This window comes from Bison bison, unplaced genomic scaffold, assembly GCF_000754665.1.
Source record: "Bison bison bison isolate TAMUID 2011002044 unplaced genomic scaffold, Bison_UMD1.0 scf7180017864150, whole genome shotgun sequence".
In the NCBI taxonomy this organism is placed as follows: domain Eukaryota; kingdom Metazoa; phylum Chordata; class Mammalia; order Artiodactyla; family Bovidae; genus Bison; species Bison bison.
Window position 1 is genome coordinate 280,099 of NW_011494722.1, and position 21,084 is coordinate 301,182.

General features: G+C 37.9%; 1 protein-coding gene across 2 annotated transcripts in view; it reads right to left on the bottom strand.

Moving 5' to 3' along the window:
- Positions 1–21,084, bottom strand: part of CNOT6 (CCR4-NOT transcription complex, subunit 6) — an 85,315-nt gene that overhangs the window by 17,357 nt on the left and 46,874 nt on the right. For both annotated transcript variants that reach the window (XM_010840934.1, XM_010840933.1), the window contains exons 3-4: positions 9,695–9,881; positions 7,672–7,757 (exon numbers count right to left, since the gene is read on the bottom strand). In XM_010840934.1, the coding sequence (XP_010839236.1) occupies positions 7,672–7,757; positions 9,695–9,881 (273 nt within the window). The remainder of the gene's footprint in view (positions 1–7,671; positions 7,758–9,694; positions 9,882–21,084) is intronic.

Genomic DNA, 21,084 nt, shown 5'->3' on the forward strand with positions numbered 1-21,084 from the left:
TGATTTTTCGAGTAGTCATGTATGGATGTGAGAGTTGGACCATAAAGAAGGCTGAGCACCAAAGAATTGATGCTTTCAAACTGTGGTGCTGGAGAGGACTCTTGAGAATCCCTTGGACAGCAAGGAGACCAAATTAGTCAATCCTAAAGGTAATCAACCCTGAATATTCATTGAAAGGACTGATGCTGAAGCTGATGCTCCATTTCTTTGGCCACCTGATGCAGAGAGCCAATTCACTGGAGAAGACCCTGATGCTGGGAAAGAGTGAAGGCAGGAGAAGGGGACAACAGAGGACAAGATAGTGGGATAGCATCACTGACTCAATGGACATGAGTTTGAGCAAACTCTGGGAAATGGTAAAGGACAGGGAAGCCTGGTGTGCTGCAGTCCATGGGGTTGCAAAAGATCAGACATGAATGAGTGGCTGAATAACAACAATAAATGGATGAAGTCAAATGGTGTATTTCCCACAACATACGTGTACTTTTTTGAAATTCCTTTAAATTTATAATTAATCTGGCTTTTCATTGCCTGGAAAAATAATATACATAGGGTAAACTTAAAAAGTACAACACAATTCTGCAATTAAAACATGATGTTGAGCCCTCAAAATTAAGGAAGAAAAGTGAGTTGAGAGAAGCTGCTTCTGAAGAGATGAAGTAAACATACTTTTCCCTATTCTTCCTATCAAAAACAACTAAAGCCTCTGTAAAGAAACATAAGACTGAATGAAATGTGGTTAAGAAGGCAGAATGATCAGGGCCTGAGGAACACAGTAGAGAACTCCTTGAATTCACTATTTGCCTAACATACACCAGATACAGAACTGAAAAAGCCAGCAACTTGAACATATAAATGGGAACAAGGAAAAAAAAAAAAATCCAACAAAAGCTGAAGGACCAGGAAACAGCAACCTAACAAAACAAAACTCATAGATAGCAGCATCTTTATTCCAGCTAAATACCAAAGAAACAAAGAGCAACTACTAAAGATACACAAATAGATCATTCAAATGTTCTTAGACAAATTAAAATGGTAATATAAAAAGATGCTCAAATAACCATAGAAAGGCAAGAAAAAGAAAACAAAAAACCAAGCAAGGAGAAAAAATAGAAAACAAAAAATGAAGAGGCAGCTGTAGCCCCAATAAATCAATAATTACAGTGAGTGTAAATGGTCTAAATATACCAATTAAAACATAGAGATTGGCAGAATGGATTTAAAAACATGACCCAACTATATGCTATAAACAAGAAACTCACTTCAAATATACCAGTCTAAGCAGGTTGAAAGGAAAAGGATGGGGAAAAAAATCATGCAAATATTACTCAAATAAAAGCAGAAGTGATCATATCAATATCAAATACAGTAAATTTCAGAGAAAATTACCACAGCATGAGTGGTCTTGTGTAATGACAAAGGGCCAATCCTCAAGAAGAACTGGCAATTCTGAATCTGTACTCATTAAGTAACAAAACTCAAAATATTTTTGAGAGAGGGGTATTAATGTCTCCAAGTGTAATTTTAGATTTCTCTATTGTCCTTTCAAGCGTAATTTTACATTTTCCTATTGTCCTTTCTTTAAAATTTGTGGGTGTTTGGTTTCATGGCCCAGGCATGAACCTTTTTGTCCCTTGGGCATTGAACAGGAGTTGTATTCTGCTATTACTGGGTAGGTGGTCTATAAGTATCAGTTATATCCAGTATATTTGTCTAATACCTCTTGGACTGATGGCATTTGTGGACTTTTGTCTGGTTCTATCAATTTTTGAGAGAGGGGTATTAATGTCTCCAAGTGTAATTTTAGTATGTCAAGACTGAGTATTGTCACCCTGTTTATTTAACTAATATGCAGAGTACATCATGTGAAATGCTGGACTGGATGAAGCACAAGCTAGAATAAAGACTGCCGGGAGAAATATCAGTAACTTCAGATATGCCGATGACACCATCCTTATGACAGAAAGTAAAGAGGAACTAAATAAAGAGCCTCTTGATGAAAGTGAAAGAAGAGACTGAAAACTCTGGCTTACCACTCAACACTCATAAAACTAAGATCATGGCATCCAGTCCCATCATTTCATGGCAAACAGATGGGGCCACAATGGAAACAGTGACAGATTTTATTTTCTTGGGCTCCAAAATCACTGCAGATGGTGACTGCAGCCATGAAATTAAAAGATGCCTGCTTCTTGGAAAAAAAGTTAATGACCAACCTAGACAGCATATTAAAAAGCAGAAACATTGCTTTGCCAACAAAGGTCCATCCAGTCAAAGCTATGGTTTTTCCAGTAGTCATGTATGATGTGAGAGTTGGACCATAAAGAAAGCTGAGTGCCAAAGAATTGATGCTTTTCAACTGTAGTGTTAGAGAAGACTCTTGAGAGTCCCCTGGACTGCAAGGAGATCTAACTAGTCAATCCTAAAGGAAATCAGTCCTGAATATTCATCAGGACTGATGCTAAGCTGAAGCTCCAATACTGTGCCCACCTGATACAAAGAACTGACTCATTGGAAAAGACCCTGATGCTGGGAAAGACTGAAGGCAGGAAGAGAAGGGGACGACAGAGGATGAGATGGTTGGATGCCATCACTGATTCAATGGGCGTGAGTTTGAGCAAGTTCTGGGAGTTGGTAATGGACCAGGAAGCCTGGTGTGCTGCAGTCCATGGGGTCACGAAGTGTTGGACACAACGACTGAGCAACTGAACTGAACTGAGTATCACCTTGATACCAAAACCAGGCAAGGTGAGTATAAAGCAAACAAAAAACAAAAATACAAACATCTCTCATGAATAGAGGGTCAAAAATCCTTAAGAAAATATTAGGATACACACATGGGCAATAAATAAACTATTCATCATGATCAAGCAGATTTTATTCCAGGAATGCAAGCGTGGTTCAATATTCAAAAATTAGTTACCAAGCTAAAGAAGAAAAATTACATTTTACATCATATCAACTGATATAAAACAGATATTTGACAAAATTTAATACCCATTCATGATTTTAAATGCTCAGAAAAAAGACAGAAGGAAATTTCCTCAAATTGATAAAGAGAATCTACAAAATATCTACTGCTAACATTATACTCATAAATGAAAACAATACTTTCTAAGATCAAGTAAAAGGAGGGATATCTGCTTTCACAGCTTTTACTCAACATAGCGCTGGAAGTTCTAGTCAGTCAGTGCCATAAGGCAAGAGAAAGGAGGGGAAAGCATACATATTAGAAAAAATAAAATAAACTTGTTCCTGTTTGCAAGTAACTAATTTTCTACATAGAAAAAAAATTTGTAATTACCAAATAACCTATTAAAAAAAAAAAGAAAAACCAACTCCTAAAACTAAAATAGGGTTCTATGATGTAGAAGGATATAAAATAAAACTTTAAAAATCCATTATATTTCTATATACAGGGAATGAACATGAGGAGGGCACTGCAACAACCCACTCCAGCATTCTCGTCTGGAGAATCCCATGGACGGAGGAACCTGCTGGGCCACAGTCCATAGGGTCACAAAGAGTCAGACACAACTGAAGCCACTTAACACACCACACAAATATTGGAATGAACACAAAGACAGCAAAATTTAAATACATTATGATTTATATTCACTCAAACAAAAAGACAAGTATTAAGTCTAACAAAATATTTACAGGACTTATATACCAAAAACTATACAACACTGACGAAAAAGATCAAAGAAGATCTAAATATATGGAAAGATATAGCACATTCCTTGATTGGAAGACACTACATAGTAAAGATGTCAGTTCTCCCCAATTTGATACAAGTTATCAAAATCCCAGCAATATTTTTTTATAACCACAGACAAAATTATTCTAAAATGTATATGGAAAGGCCAAAGAACTAGAATAGCTAAAACCATTTTTAAGAAGACTGCAGAGGAAGAATCAATCTATCTATTAAGACTTATTACTCTATTTCAAGTTCCAAAACCTATGTGATATTGGCAGAAGGCCAGACACAGGGACTGATGAAAAGAAGAGAATCTACATAGATATGTTCAACTGATTTACAAAAACAGTGCAAAAGCAATTCAATGGAGGATAAATTTCTCAACAAATGGTGCTGGAGCAACTGGGCATGTAGAGCTATTTTAAAGAGTTCTTAGACTTGACACCAGAAGTAAGCTCCAGAAACAAAAAAACTGATAAACTGGACTTTATCAAAATTTAAGACTTTTGCTATATAAAATACCCTGTGTGATAGTATGATTTACAATAAGAAATATATATTTACTTTCTGTCTGGTGTTCCTGGTACATAGATCCTAAAACTTCTGAAATTTCCTAAGTGATGAGATTGATAAAGATGCTTTATGTTAATGAGGTGATATTTGGATTTCTCTGAAAGATAGGGCTGACTGCTAAGAGAACTATTATGTGACTAGAAGGTTGGAACTTTCAGTCCCATCCCCAGAAGGGACAAAACACCAACAGCCAATGATCTAATCAACTAGACCTGCAAAATGGAGCCTCCATAAACACCCAGTAAGACGGTTAAACAACCCATGAAGATATATATCTATGGAATACTACTCATCAATATAATCAAGCAAACACCCAACAACCTGGGCGACTTTCCAAAGAATTAACCTGAATTAAAAAAAAAAAAAAACTCAAAAGGTTAGACACAGCATAATTCTATTTACATAGTATTTTTTAAAATAATTTAATTAATTAATTAATTTAATGGCTGTACTGGGTCTTCACTGCCGTGCGGGCTTTTCTGTACGTGCAAAAAGCAGGGGCTGTTCTCCAGCTGCGGAGCACGGGTTTCTCATTGCGGTGGCTTCTCCTGTTGCAGAGCAGTGCCTCTAGGGTGCTTGAGCTTCAGCAGCTGTTGCACTTGTGCTCAGGAGCTGAGACTCGCAGGCTCTAGAAAACAGGCTCAAAACTGTGGCACATGGGCTTAACCGCTCTGAGGCATGTGGGATCTTCCCAGATCAGGTATTGAACCTGTTGTCTCCTGCACTGGCAGGCAGATTCTGTACCACTGAGCCACCAGCAAGTTCTACATATTATTTTTGAAATAACAAAATTACAGAAAGTTTTTTCAGTGGTTGTAAGAAATTAAGGAGTGAACTGGGGCAAGAAGCAGCAAGTGTGGCTATTAAAGGGCAACAGGAGGGATCCTTTGGTGATGGAACCATTCTGTACCTTAACTGTGCATATGTGTGTAGTTGCTCAGTCGTGTCCAACTCTTGGTGACCCCATGGACTGTAGCCCGCCAGGCTCCTCTGTCCATGGAATTCTCCAGGCAAGAATACTGGAGTGGGGAGCCATTCCCTTCTCCAGGGGAGCTTCCCAACCAATACCCTGGTTGTGAAGCTGTACTATAGGTTTGAAAGATGTTATCACTGGAGGGAAATTGGTAAAGGCATATGAATTGTTCTCTGCATTATTTCTTACAGGTTCATGTGAATCTTTTAAGTACCTCAAAATTTGTTTTAAAAAATGAATGTGCATCTAAGGTTATAGTCCTATCTTTCACAGTAGAACAATTTTGAAGAACATGGAAAAACTTAAAAAAAAAAAAAAGTGACATATGCTAGCCTTAGGCAAACAACTTTAAAGAAAATGCTATGAACTGATTTACATGGCAGAAATACTCTGGCTCTGTACGAATGGATGATATAGGTAAATAGACTTGATTTTTGAACAAAGTGATACATTTTCTCTTTCAAATAATGAACAGTGATATGAGAAATTATGAAAGTTTTCAGAGAGAAAGGGTAATGTAACTGTTTTTTAGTAGCTAGCACATTACAATGCAAAGTTGCAAAGCTCAGGAAAATAACAGAGATCTGTCTTAAAACAGTGAAATTAAGTGAAAAGACTACTGTTATAGACAGATATGTAACAATGTCCAACAGAATTGCTGAGCCATACAAACACCTCAGTGAAACTATACTTCCAAGAGAGAATCATACAGCACAAATGTCAAATGGTAAAGGATCTTTCTGAAATGGAAGACCAAGGAATCAAAACTGAAGGTGCCGTAAAGACTTTCCTACCCATCCCCAGCATTTACTTTCACAGGCTTTTACATACCTTAAATCAGTGTAAAACCTGTGACCAATGACCCTAACCTCAAATAAAGTTTGTAATCTTTAGAGGATGAGATGGTTGGATAGTATTACAGACTCAATGGACATGAGTTTGAGCAAACTCCAGGAGACAGTGAAGGACAGGGAAGCGTGGCGTGCTGCAGTCCATGGGGTCGCAAAGAGTCAGACATGACTTAGTGACTGAACAACAACAGCAAAATCTTTAGAGCAATGAATATAGGCTAAGGTTTGTAAATATATATATACTATAAGATTACAAAAAAACCTTAAACCAGAAGGACATACAACAGTAGCTGCCCCTGGGAGGAGAAAAAGACTAGAAGAGGAACAAAGAAGAGGGCCTTAACATTCTGTGACGTTTTATTTCTTTTACATTAAAAAAACAGACACAAAAGTGACAAAATATTGCTAATTCTGGTAGTCCTTATATGGATTACACTTGGCTACATTTTATATTTTTCTGTTTTTCAAATTTAAAAACAGGAAAATAAGAATAAATCAGACTTACCACAGGGAAATAGAACAGAAAAAGGCTTTTGCAACTCACATTTCCCTGACATCCATTTTAAGAGGCCTCACCCAGTGTAACCATATACATAAAACCTTTCCAAAGAACCATTTATAAAGGTGATGTCTGTTGAACATGGTTTTACATATATTTGTAAAGGTATTATTTATTTTCTTCCAATTGCTTTTGTGAACAGTAACATTTTATAATATGACATGGATTTATATAAACAAAACCTCATTCTATAACTATTTTTAAGAAGTAAAATTCTTAAAGACCTAACCATGTGATTTTGGGGTGGAAGGGGCGGCACAACACACAGCATGTGGGATCTTAGTTCTCCAACCAGAGACCGAACGCAGGCCCCTTGCAGTACAAGGGCAGAGCCACAGCCACCTGACGGAGAAGGAAGTCTCCCTGTGCTCTCTATTTAGGAATCAATTAGAGAGTAAGCTGGCCACGTGTACAAGACTAGTGAACAATCATAATGTGATTAAAAAAAAAATTACAGGCACTGACATACACTTAAAATATAACTTTTAACCTTGCTGGTTTAAAAAAATATTTCTTAATACTTCTTACTACGTCAATTATGTCCCCAAGTTCTAACATATTAATGAAGTCCTTATAAATCAATTTTTTTTTGATTTTTTAAAAAATGCTTAAATACTGGTCTTTATATTAGTGGATTCAAATGGATCAAAATTTTCTGTTTTCTGCACTTTGTAAGAATCTCCGCTTTTTGAGATCTGAAAATTAAAAAAAGAAATAAGCTGTTTTACAGCATGATGAAATAAAGTCTGATATCAAGAATGTATAACCGAAACATAGAGGTGACTGAAATAAGGGCAAGAAAAGCAATGCTAGGCTAGGAGGAAAAAACAATAAAAGGACTAGCAGACAAGCTATCAGTGAAAAAGAGAAAAAACTAGTGGGCTGCATCTAACAAACTGATGCACTCTGGGTAAGAATGAACTGCAAATCCCGGCAAAGATTCCCTTATGCCTTCTTCAGACTCAAAGACATACATATAAACCATGAGCAGCACAAATACGGGAAGTCATACCTTTCAGGCCTAAAGTCTGCAACTGAAACAGTTTTCCCAGCTCAAAAGGTAGAACTCGTAACAGGTTGTTATTTAAATGGAGTTCCCTGTAGATGTAAAAATTCCAGGAAGTCAAAAGATATATTAACTTTAACAGCTAAAATCAACAATATGATTTCTAGGAATATAAAAATATAAATTCTTAATACAAATTTAGTATTATAAGCTAATGTCTAGTACAGTGCTTCTCATGTGGTTTAAAAAAAAAAAAAAAGACACAACAAAAAAAATCACAAACTGCCAAAGACATACATTCATAAAACACGGGGGGGGGGGAATCAATTATTGTAAAAGTGAGAAAGAAAAAGAGCAACAAAATATAAGCCCATTTTTTAAGAGCATGAGATTCAACAGATACATGCTGTGTATCTCACTGCAAGCTGGTGACACACTCTGAATTGGCACAGTCCAGAGACTGCCCGGGTCAGCACAGATGGAAGTCTCTCACACATATTCCAGAAAGTGGAAACGAAAACCCCGCCTAACATATAAACTGTGAAAATAGAATTTAAGTGATCATATCATGCCGAAACAAAATACTTTATGGTAGCTGCATAATAAGTTTATGATTAATATTTTTCCAAATTTACTGTTTCACTTTATAAATAATGGCAGCTATATTAATAACCACTGATTATTTCAATGATTTGTTTTGCATACAAAATTTAACTATGAAAGACACCTTCAGTAGGAAAAAAAAGAAAGATCCAATATGAAGATACTGGTAATATCCTATAATAGTAAGTTTTGTCAATTTTTACATGTGAATGAGAACTACTTCTGAAATCCTTGGTTCATAGAATTTAAAAGAAGCTTGGTTACTACTGAGTAAAACCAGAGGTTGGTGAGGCCATAAAATGAACAAGAAAAACTTGTTCTGAATACCTGTTATTTCCACATATATCACATAGGAAAGGAGGTCCTTTGAGTAAATTTGGTTCAGAGGATTAAAAGTCATGGTATATACTCATTAAGCCTGAAATTGTCAAAGGGCTGTCGGGAAACAACAGAGGTTTTAAAAAAAAAAAACCTCTCACAAGGTCCTTATACCTTTTTTTATTATGCAGGAAATGATAGAAAGCAGCAGAAAAAGTCAGTGTAATTGTTTTTTTTAAAGGCAGATAATATGAAATGGTACAAGATTTTCCATTAGGATTAACATAATAGCTAGAAATTGGCTTTATATTCAACTTGAGTAAATCTCATCTATCTTAGAAAACAGAGGTTACAGGAATCACCATTTACTAATACAGTATTTGCCAAACACGGCTGCTAATAGCTTTTTAGTCAGTATCCCAAATACTGCTGATCTCAGCTGGGTCCTTATTACAGCAACTTCACAGATGAAGGAACACTCAGCAAGGTTATAAGAAGCTTGCCCCAAATCACACAATTTTTAAACGACAAAGTTTCTAATCTGAACTCTATGACTCCACATTCTATCTGCCTCCTATACTCCACACTACAGTCCCCCACATTCAATCGCTAATTCTAGCTTCTTTCAAGTCCCATCTTTGTTACTATCATGCACAGAAGCCCTGGGACAGTCAAAAAGATATCACTAATTGGCAATGACTTCTTAGATCCTGTATTAAGGATAAGGGGCCCCAGAATTTAGTGGAGAAAAAGCACCTCAACTGTGTCACAAGTGTGTGCATATATGGAATAACACAAACACTTTGTATTTGTTTGCTCCACTTTGTCTTAAAATTTTGTTTCAAATATGAAGTATATTATACAAAACAGCAATGAAATAAGTGTTAGGCAATGGATCTACGTGACTTATGATTTATTAGCTGACATTCAATTTTCCCAGAAAACTTTCTTGTTTAAAACCTCATGTTTAATTTTGTTCAAATAACATTAAATTCACAATGTTGTTTCCTAACAAAGTGGTGTTTCCTAACAAAGTCATGTTTCCTAACGATATAACAATATTTTGTTTTAAGGGTATACAACTATGCACTGAGTTGAATCTGTATACCTGAGTGATACCATGTTTCCGAGTTCTGCTGGTAAACTTCGGATTTTATTAGAGGACAGGTCCAGATACACCAGATTGTGAAGCTTGGCAATGTCTGAAGGAATGCGGGACAGGGAATTGTCACTCAGATACAAAGCTGTCAAGTGAGTTAGTGACCACAAAGATGAGCTTAAGCTTCTTACTTTTCCTGTAAAAGAAAAAAAATGGGACAAGAATTAACTCTACAATTTGGTCTCTGGATTAAGTAACATTTAGAATTACTCATCATACAAAAAATTGTGAGAAAGGGGTCAACACCTTATTGATTCTAGAACAATTCACTGCTAGGATTAAGTTATAAACTCTCCACTTAGCAAACTAACCACAACTCATTTAAGGAAATATATCAGTGTTTAGATTGCATTGTTATTTTTAAGAGCACAATAGTTAAAAGACTTTATCCTTTAATTAGCCTCAGCTATGAAAAGAAAAAGTATGAGTAATTTATAGTAATAAGTCTAATATACATGAATCAACCAATTTCAGAGATCAGACACCAATCAAGGCAGGAGAGTGATCCGTTAAGGAAGGGAAAGAAACAAGTCAGGTCTACTATTATCTGAGCTTACTTCTTGAACAGTTCAGCACAGTCAGGGGATTCCAGGGGAAGAACACTGATCTCCCCCAAGTACAAGATACACAGCGAATGTCCAGGGAAGCCAAGATGACTAGAATTTATAAAGGCAGAGGAGCAGAGAGGAGAAAGATGAAGAAAGAGGTTTAGAGATTTGACTTGCCCCCTCAAGTTATCAACTAATCAGCAGATGCATGTGAGAAACTGCCTGAGCCAGAGGAAAAAAACACCCAAAAGGAGCAGAGGTAATAATCCCTAGGTTCACACATCACTCAGGTTCACACAGCACTTAATAAGGTAAAATCCACAATATCTGGCACCTAATTAAAAATTACTAGGTACACAAAGAGACTGTAAATCAGTCAATTAAGACCAGTCCACAAGAGATAACAATGATACAACTAGTAGAGATGTTAAAAGTCACTTTAATTATATTCTATACTGTCAAAAGCTAGACAGCTGAACAAGACAGCACAGATGCTCATATTGAACTTTTCAAGTTGAACACCATGGTTAAGAGGAGATGGAGAATGACTGCTAGTGTATTCAGGGTTTCTTCTGGGAACCATGAAAATGTTCTCAGATTAACTATGGTAAGGGGTGCACAACAAAATATATACAAATTACTGAATTTGTACTTTAAGTGGGTGAACTGTGTGAATTATACTGTTACCAATTATAGCCGCCACCAAAAGAGAGACAGACAGACACACAAACACATAGGCAGGAAAATTCCCACATTAATGCAACGATCTAGCAACCCAGAGAGATATTGTCAAAAGTGAAGGCAAACTACAAGATGAAAAGAGCTATGGAGATGGATGGTAGTGACAAATGCACATTATGAATGTATCTAAAAAGCTTTTCCATAAAGAGTATTTTGGAACCAGATGGGTTCACTGGTGAATATTACCAAACATTCAAAGAAGAATTAAAAACAATTCTATACAAATTCATCCAGAAAACTGAAAAGGATACTTTCCTACTCATTATGAGGTCAACACCATCCTGATACCAAAACCACACAACACTAGGACAAGAAAACTACAAAAAAACATCCTCATGGACATAAATGTGAATTTAACAAAAACAAATCCAACAATACATTAAAAGGGATAATGACCAAGTAAGATTTGTGCCAGAAAATGCTAGGTTTGTTGAACATTTTAAAAATATAATTTAAAAAATGTTTTCTCAGAAAAGAAAGCATTTGACAAAATCAGTATCCATTTCTGACTTTTAAAAACCTCTCCTATCGGTTGATTTTTCAGCACAAACTGAAAATTTTCATTTTTATTTTAAAAACAATTTTTAAAAATTACAGCGACCCCATAGACTAAATAGCCTGCCAGGCTCCTCTGTCTTTGGGATCTTCCCAGCAAGAATATTGAAGTGGATTGCCATTCCTTTTCTAAGGGATCTTCCTGATCCAGGGATCAAACCTGTGTCTCCTGCATCTCCAACAGATTCTTTACTGCTGAGCTACTGGGGCCAAATGAAGACTGTTATATAAAAACCTCGCGGTTAACTGCAAACCAAGTATAAATAGATATACACACAAAAAAGGAAGTAACTGAAACAACACTAAAGACAGTCATCAAATCACAAAGAATAAAAGCAGGGCAAAAAGACCTAAAAAACAAAAAAACCATGAGCAAAATGGTAATACTGATTATATATAAATCAATAATTACCTTAAATGTAAATGGACTAAATGTTCCAACCAAAAGATAAGAGTGGATGAATGGAAGCAGAAACAATACCCATAAATATACTACCTACAAGACACTCATTTCAGAACTAATGATACACACAAAGTGACTGAATGAAAAAAGGAAGTGTATGCAAAATGGAAACCAAAAGAAAGCCAGAGTAGTAATACTTTTATCATACCAAAAAAAAAAAAAAAAAAGAAAAATCACCTTTAAAATACAGACTGTTAGAAAAGACAAAAAAGGACACCACATAATGATTAAAGTATCAATCCAGGAATATTTATAACAATTGTAAACATATATGCACCCAACATAGGAGCACCTCAATACATAACACAAATACTAACACAGTATTGACCAATGACACATTAATATGTCTTTTGTTACCTGTGCGTTATTGACCAGGGAGATCAATAGTTTTAGAGAGTGGTACAATTAACATCACTGTGCGAAGTTGTTAGAACTTAAAACTTATCAAGGGTTCATTATACAACTTGTGATTGTCATTATCATTCACATTTTGCTCCGTTAAGATTTTGTCAACCTTCTAAATATTATAAACACAAGTTTATTACTGTAAAACTATCACAAACGACATATCACAAAATTTCTCATTTGAAAAAGAGCCCCCTTCAAAGATCCACCTTGTTAACTATCAGGTAAAATAAAAGAACATGTTCTAGAGGAAATAATACCCACAGGACTAAAAAAGAATCCTGCCAGAAAGTGGAGAGTCTGCGCTTCCCAGGGAAAGCACAATGAAACGGTATATTTGTAATAGATGTTCTGTTCCTCTGCACAGAGATGCCTGATGTACTGTCTATCACATGCTAACAAAATATTAGAAGGCTTTAGAAACACATGTACAAAGTTTCAAATAAATACATTAAGTGCAAAAAAAAACTTGTTAGTATTTACTCAAACATGAGCATGTCAACATTCACTTACATAACAAATCACCAGCCACAGGCATTAAGTTTGTGTAAAAATTCCCCTGGTCGATAATGTGTCAACAGACATAAAAGGAGAAACCAACAGTAACAACTGACAAGGCATCAGAGAGAAAATCAGTAAGGAAACAAAGACTTTGAATGACACATTAGACAAACTGACTTAGTTGATAAACATACAGAACATTCCATCTGACAGCAGCAGAATAAACATTCAAGAGTACAGGAATATTCCCTGGTCCTGGAAGACCCCACATGCCTCAGAGCAAAAGAGCCCATGTGCTACAATTGCAGAGCCTGTGCTCTAGAGCCTGAGAACAGCAACCGACGAAGCCCACACATCCCAGAGCCTGTGCAACAGAAGAGGCTACCGCAATGAGAAGCCGAGCACAATGAACAGCAGACCCCACTCACAGTTAACTGGAGAAAGCCCGTATGCAGCAATGAAGACCCAGCAGAGCCAAAAATGAATGAATGAATGAATGAATCTTTTACAAAGTCATCGGATTATCTCAACAGATGCAAAAACACTTCTGATAAAATTCAAATCCATTTATGACAAAAAATCTCTCCAGAGATTGTGGGTTCTCTCCAGCTAGCATCATACTTAACTATGAAAAGCTGCAAGCATTCCCTCTAAGATAGGGATCCCCAATCTTCACACTGGTCCATGGCCTGTTAGGAACTGGGTTGCACAGATGAATGGCTGGGGTAGCAAGGAAAGCTTCATCTGTATTTACAACCTCTCCCCATTGCTGACAACACCATCTGAGTTCCACCTCCTATTAGATCAGCAGTGGCATTCGATTCTCATAGCAGCATGAACCCTACTGTTAACTACATGCAAAGGATCTACACTCTGAGCTCCTTATGAGAGTCTGAGGTGGAGCTGAGGCACTGATGCTGGCACTGAAGAGCAGCTGCAAATACACATTATCATCAGCAGAGAGGTCTGACTCACAGAGACTATAATAAATCAACTGCTTGCAGACTCCTATCAAATCCCTATCAGTGAGTGGCAAGAGACAGTTAAGCAGCATCTGGTGTCAGGGTTTACAGTTGCAAGTAAGTTGACATACTTCAATTGTACAGCTGCATCTGGTGGCAGGCTTTAAGTCAGAATTCGACACTATTTTAGTCCATGAGTGGCCCACCCATTATCTTCTTTACCACTTCCATCTGTGCCTCTTTCCTGCACTGCATACTGTCTCAGTCAGTTTTGGTAAGCCCACAAGGTAATCCCAGCCAAAATGAGTAAAACACAAACGTTGCTAGAGAGTGTCTTTGAACAAAGCGAAAGACCCATGATGAGACAGCAGAAGACTCCAAGACTACTAACAAAAAGAAAGCTGTATTTTAAATACCAGAGTCCTATTTAAATTAGGGGTTCATTGCAACAAGTGATTCACATTCTCCAAGGCCACTTTATGTAATATGTGGCAACCAGTTATCCAAGAAGCCATGAAGCCATGAGAACTGCTTCACCATATGGAGACCAAGCATACTTCATTAAACAACAAGGCTTTAGAGTTAAAAAATAAACATGCAAATATGAAAAACAGAAGCAATTACTGAAGGCCACCACGTCATCAAATGTGTCTGCACTGAGAGCATCATTCTTAGTGGCTAACTGCATTGCTAAAACTAAAAGCCCTTTACTATTGGTGAAGAGTTGATCCTGACTGCTGCTAAGTTCACTTATAATGAACTTTTAGGAGATGCTGCAGTTCAAAAGGTGACACGAGTTCCTCTTTAGGCTAACACCATAAGTAGACGAATGGATTAAACAACACAATTATTAGAAAGGATCAGTAAGTCACTGTTGCACGCAACCCAGGTTGAAAGTCTATGATGTTCACAAAAGGACAAAAGTGCTTGTCTCTGTGTGATACGTGCATGAGGATATGTTATATACACTTTTGTGGCAACAACATCACAGCTGCAGAACTATTCAAAAATGATTACACATCAGAGAAACAGAATTGGTCATTTTGTGTCTGTATATGCATGGACAGAGTGGTTGCCATGACTAGATGGCTTGTTGGTTTCTTTCAGTTCAGTTCAGATGCTCAGTCATGTCCAACTCTTTGTGATCCCATGGACTGCAGCACTCCAGGCTTCCCTGTCCATCACCAACTCCTGGAACTTGCTCAAACTCATGTCCATTAGGTCCATGATGCCATCCAACCATCTCATCCTCTGTCATCTCCTTCTCTTCCTGCCTTCAATCTTCCCCAGCATCAGGGTCTTTTCCAGTCAGTCAGTTCTTCACATGAGTTGGCCAAAGTACTGGAGCTTCAGCTTCAGCATCAGTCGTTCCAATGAATATTCAGGACTGATTTCCTTTACAATTGACTGCTTTGATCTCCTTGCGGTCCAAGGGACTCTTAACAGTCTTCTCCAACACTACACTTCAAAAGCATCAATTCTTCGGCACTCAGCCTTCTTTTTGGTCCAACTCTCATATCTGTACCTGACTATTGGAAAAACTATAGCTTTTATTAGATGGACCTTTGTCAGCAAAGTAATGTCTCTGCTTTTTAATATGCTGACTAGGTTTGTTGTAGCTTTTCTTCCAAGGAGAAAGCATCTTTTAATTTCATGCTGAAGTCACCATTTGCAGGGATTTTGGAACCCAAAAAGAATAAAGTCTGTCACTGTTTCCACTGTTTCCCCATCTATTTGCCATGAAGTGATGGGACCAGATGCCATGATCTTAATTTTCTGAATGTTGAACTTTAAGCCAGCCTTTTCACTCTATTTTACCTTCAGCAAGAAGCTCTTTATTTAGTTCCTCTTCGCTTTCTTTTTTTCCCATAAGGGTGGAGTCATCTGCATGTCTGAGGTTATTGATATTTCTCCTGGCAATCTTGATTCCAGCTTATGCTTCATCCAGCCCAACATTTTGCATGATGTTCTCTGCATATAAGTTAAATAAGGAGGGTGACAATATACAGTCTTGACCTACTTCTTTCCCAATTTGGAACCAGTCTGTTGTTCATGTCTGGTTCTGACTATTGCTTCTTGACCTGCATAGAGATTTCTCAGGGGACAGATAAGGTGGTTTGGTATTCCCATCTCTTTTTCCACAGTTTGTTGTGATCCACACAGTCAAAGGCTTTGGCACAGTCGATAAAGCAGATGTTTTTCTGAACTCTCTTGCTTTTCCTATGATCCAATGGATATTGGCAATTTGATCTCTGGTTCTTCTGCCTTTCAACAGGAGAACACTGGATCCTACCAAAATAAGATACTCCAGGTCCAAGGGCAAAGGAGAAGCCCCAACAAGATGGTAGGAGGGGTGAAACTGCATTTAGAATCAAACCCCAAACCCATCAGAGACTCTTGGAGGGCTCAAACTAAACCTTGTGTGCACCAGGACCCAGAGACCCCAGTGAGACTGAGCCAGACCTTCTTTTGAGTGTCTGAGTGTCTCCTGCCGAGGCACAGGTCAGCAGTGGCCTGCTGCAGGGACAGGGGCTCTGGCTGCAGCAGACCTGGGACACATGGCATGTGGCATAAGCCCTCTTGGAGGAGGTCGCCATTAGTCCCACCATACAGCCACCGAGCAGACGACCCACAAACTGCAGAACAATTACACCAAAGAAATCCTTGCAGTGTTAAGAAAGTTCCAGGACCCACAACAGAGTTCCCAACCTGGGGATCCAGCAAAGGGACTGAAAATCCCCAGGGAATCTGACTTTGGAGACCAGTGGGATTTGATTACAGAACTTCCACAAGACTGAGGAAACAGACTCTTGGAGGGCACAAACAAAACCTGGTGAGCACCAGGACCCAGGAGAAAGGAGCAGTGTCCCCACAAGAGACTGAGCCAGACTTATCTGTGAGTGTCCAGGAGTCTCCGGCAGAGGCGTGGGTTGACAGTGGCCTGCTATGGGGTCAGGGGCACTGAATACTACAGTGCTGGCATAAGTCCTTTTGCAGGAGGTCACCATTAACCCCACCATAGTTTGGCCTCAGTCCAAACAATAGGGAGGGAATACACCCGCACCCATCAACAGAAAATTGGATTAAACATTTACTGGGCATGGCCTTGCCCACCAGAACAAGACCCAGTTTATCCCACATCAGTCTCTCCCATCAGGAAGCTTCCATAAGCCTCTTATCCTTATCCATTAGAGGGCAGAAAGAATGAAAACCACAATCACAGAAAACTAACCAAACTGATCACATGGATCACAGCCTTGTCTAACTCAATGAATGAGCCATGCCACATAGGGCCAACCAAGACAGATGGGTCAGGGTGGAGAATTCTGACAAAATATGGTCCAATGGAGAAGGGAATGGCAAACCACTTCAGTATTCTTGCCTTGAGAACCCCAGGAACAGTATGAAATGGCAAAAAGTGGTTGCATTCAACGCCAAACTGGAATGATGGGGATGACAAGTGAACATGGGGATTTCTGACATGTTTCAACATTGGCAGAGATTTTCAAAGAGACTGAGCCAGGGCCTTCTCTCTCCCAGCTGGTGCATGATCACCTATCTCAGCTTTCAAGTAAGTTTGAGAATTACTTCCCAACCACAAAAGACCCTGAACTGGGAAGGAATAGATCCACAACCCATCTGTGAATAAGACAGGTGAAACGACTTTGTCCTTGCTAGAAAAGGATTAACTGCTTGAGATAGCAAATGATTTGGCCTTTAAAGTATGTTTGAGACACCTTCAAATCTCCATACATTCTGGATTAAAATCAAGGTGGAATAGCCTGAGATGGCCACAAAAGCACTGAAAAGCCTGCTTCCATTTCCAACATCCTATCTTTGTGAAAAGGGGTTTTCTGCAGTGACAGCAACTGAAACGAGATTAGAGTAGACTGGACACAAGCAACACACGGTGGGCATCACTGTCTCCCATCATTCCAGATGGCACCATCTAGTTGCAGGAAAACAAGCTCAGGACTCCCACTGATTCTGCATTATGGCAAGCTGTGTAATTATTTCACTCTGCATCATAATGTAATAATAATAGACATAAAATGCAAAGTAAATGCAATGCACCTGAATCCCCCTGAAACCATCTCCTTCAATCTCCTGGTCTGGGAAAAATTATCTTCCATCAAACCAACCCTGGTGCCAAAAAGGTGGGGGAGTATGGCTCTAAGATCAGGAACAAGACAAGGAAGCCCACTCTTCCCACTTTAATTCAACATAGTCTTGTTGGAGGTCCTAGCCACAGCAATCAGACAAGAAAAAGAAATACAAAGAACCAAATTAGGAAAGAAGAAATAAATTGTCACTATTTTGCAGATGACATAACTATACACAGAAAATCCTAAGGACACCACCAGAAAACTACTAGAGTTCATTCATGAATTCAGTAAACTTGCAGGATATAAAGTTAATATACAGCAGGATATAAAGTTAATATACAGAAATCTGCTGCATTTCTATACACTAAAAGCAAACTATCAGAAAGAAATTAAAGAAAGAATCCCATTTATTTTTATTCAGAAATAATAAAATACCTAGGAGTAAACCTACCTAAGGAGGCAAAAGACTACTCCAGAAACTATCAGACTCTCACTGTCTTCCTGTTAAGAAGTCAGTTGCTGTGAAGTTCCTAAGGTGTACACATTTCTGGGTAGTGCCATGAGATTTACTTGTCTCTTGCATGATAAACTGGTAATCAGGAAAACCTTTATTTTGTGGATTTGGAAAGAAAAATCAAGATGAATCATAATTTATTTTGAAATTTATTTGTAAATTTCTGAACCAACAGCAAATGTAGATTAATGCATCCAGAAGATTCAAGCCATTTCTATTCAATCATGTCACTGTACTAAAGTCATAACCTGTTAACCATTATATTACTTTCTAGCTCTGAAACTATTTTTAATGGAAAATTCTTTTCCAGTTATCCAGCTTTATAATTAAATAATCTTGAATTAGAGATGAAAGAAATTGAAGATACAAGTAGATAGAAATGTATATTATGTTCTTGGATTAGAAGAATCAGTATTGCTAAAATGATACTATCCAAGGCAATCAACAGATTGAATGCAATCCCTACCAAATTACCAATGGCATTTTTCACAGAAGTGGAACAAAGAAATTTTCATTTGTATCAAAACCGAAAAGACTCTCAAATAGTCAAAACAATCTTGAGAAAGAAAAACAAAGCAGGAGGAATTATACTCCCAGACTTTAGTCTATACTGCACAGGACTCAAAACAGTATGGTAGCAGCACAAAAACAGGACAGGACAGAAAGTCCAGAAATAAAGCAGCACACTCATGACAATCTATGTCAATCTGACACTCATGACAATCTATGACACTCATGACAATCTATGTCAATCTATGACACTCATGACTATGTCAATTTATCACACTCATGACAAGCTATGTCAGTCTGACACTCATGATAATCTATGTCAATCTGACACTCATGACAATCTATGATACTCATGACAATCTTTGTCAATCTGACACTCATGACAAGCTATGTCAACCTATGACACTCATGACAATCTATGACACTGATGACAAGCTATGACACTCATGATAATCTAGGTCAATCTATGACACTCATGACAAGCTCTGTCAATCTATGACACTCATGACAATCTATAACACTTATGACAATCTATAACATGACAATCTATGTCAATCTATGACACTCATGACAATCTATGACACTCATGACAATCTATATCAATCTCGGACACTCATGGTCAACCTATGACAAAGGAGGCCTTCTCTGTCAAAGAGTATACAACAGAGAAAAGACAATCTCTTCAATAAATGGTGCTGGGGAAACTAGAGAGCTACATGTAAATAAGTGAAGTTAGAACATTCTTTAACACCATGTACAAAAATAAACTCAAAATAGATTTGGATAAGAAAGCTATGGTACATATACACAATGGAGTATTACTTAGCCATTAAAAAGAATACATTTGAATCAGTTCTAATGAGGTGGATGAAACTGGAGCCTATTATACAGAGTGAAATAAGCCAGAAAGAAAAACACCAATACAGTATCAGATCAGATCAGATCAGTCGCTCAGTCGTGTCCGACTCTTTGCGACCCCATGAATCGCAGCACGCCAGGCCTCCCTGTCCATCACCAACTCCCGGAGTTCACTCAGACTCACGTCCATCAAGTCAGTGACACCATCCAGCCATCTCATCCTCTGTCGTCCCCTTCTCCTCCTGCCCCCAATCCCTCCCAGCATCAGTCTTTTCCCATGAGTCAACTCTTCACATGAGGTGGCCAAATTACTGGAGTTTCAGCTTTAGCATCATTCCTTGCAAAGAACACCCAGGACTGATCTCCTTTAGAATGGACTGGTTGGATAAATATATGAATTTAGGGGAATACATATTCAGACCAGAGCAGTTGGAAGCACATTTTAATGTAGGATTTGATTGGGTATTTAAAAGGAAGCTGTCCAATAAGACTAGTCTCAACTTTCCCATGTCTTACAGTCTTACATTTTCCCTTCTTTAATATTCATTTCAAATATTTCGCTCCTTCTCTCTTTTTTTTTTGGCTGCACTGCATTGCATGTTGGAGCTTAGTTCCCCAACCAGGGACTGAACCTGAGTTCCATGTATTGGAAACATGGAGTCTTAACCAGTGGACCACCAGGGAAGTCCCTCAAATATTTCTAATGGGGCAAAGACTGAGCATAAAAGGAAAAATAAGATAGGTTTAAGTGGATTTATTTGAAAATTAACTAAATTATCTGATTAGTAAGGGAAAGATAGTGTGAAATGAGAAAAGTCAGCCAAATTTAAAAGATGAAGGGGCATACTGTCATGGTCAGCTGTATTCATTACCTTTTAAAAATGATTGACTATTGAATTATGAATTCCCCATCATGTCATGTTTCAGAAAATGGGATAACTATCTTCAGAATAATTCATTTCTTCTTGAAACCACAATGAAATAACACCTTACACCTGTCAGAATGGCTATCCCTGAAAAGAACACAAATAAGAAATGTTGGTGAGGATGAGGAGCAAAAGGTACCCTTCTACAATGCTGTATGAATGTAAACTGATATAGCCACTGTGGACACGCATATGAGGTTTCTCAAAAAATTAAATATAGAACTGCCATAGGACCCAGAATTCCATTCCT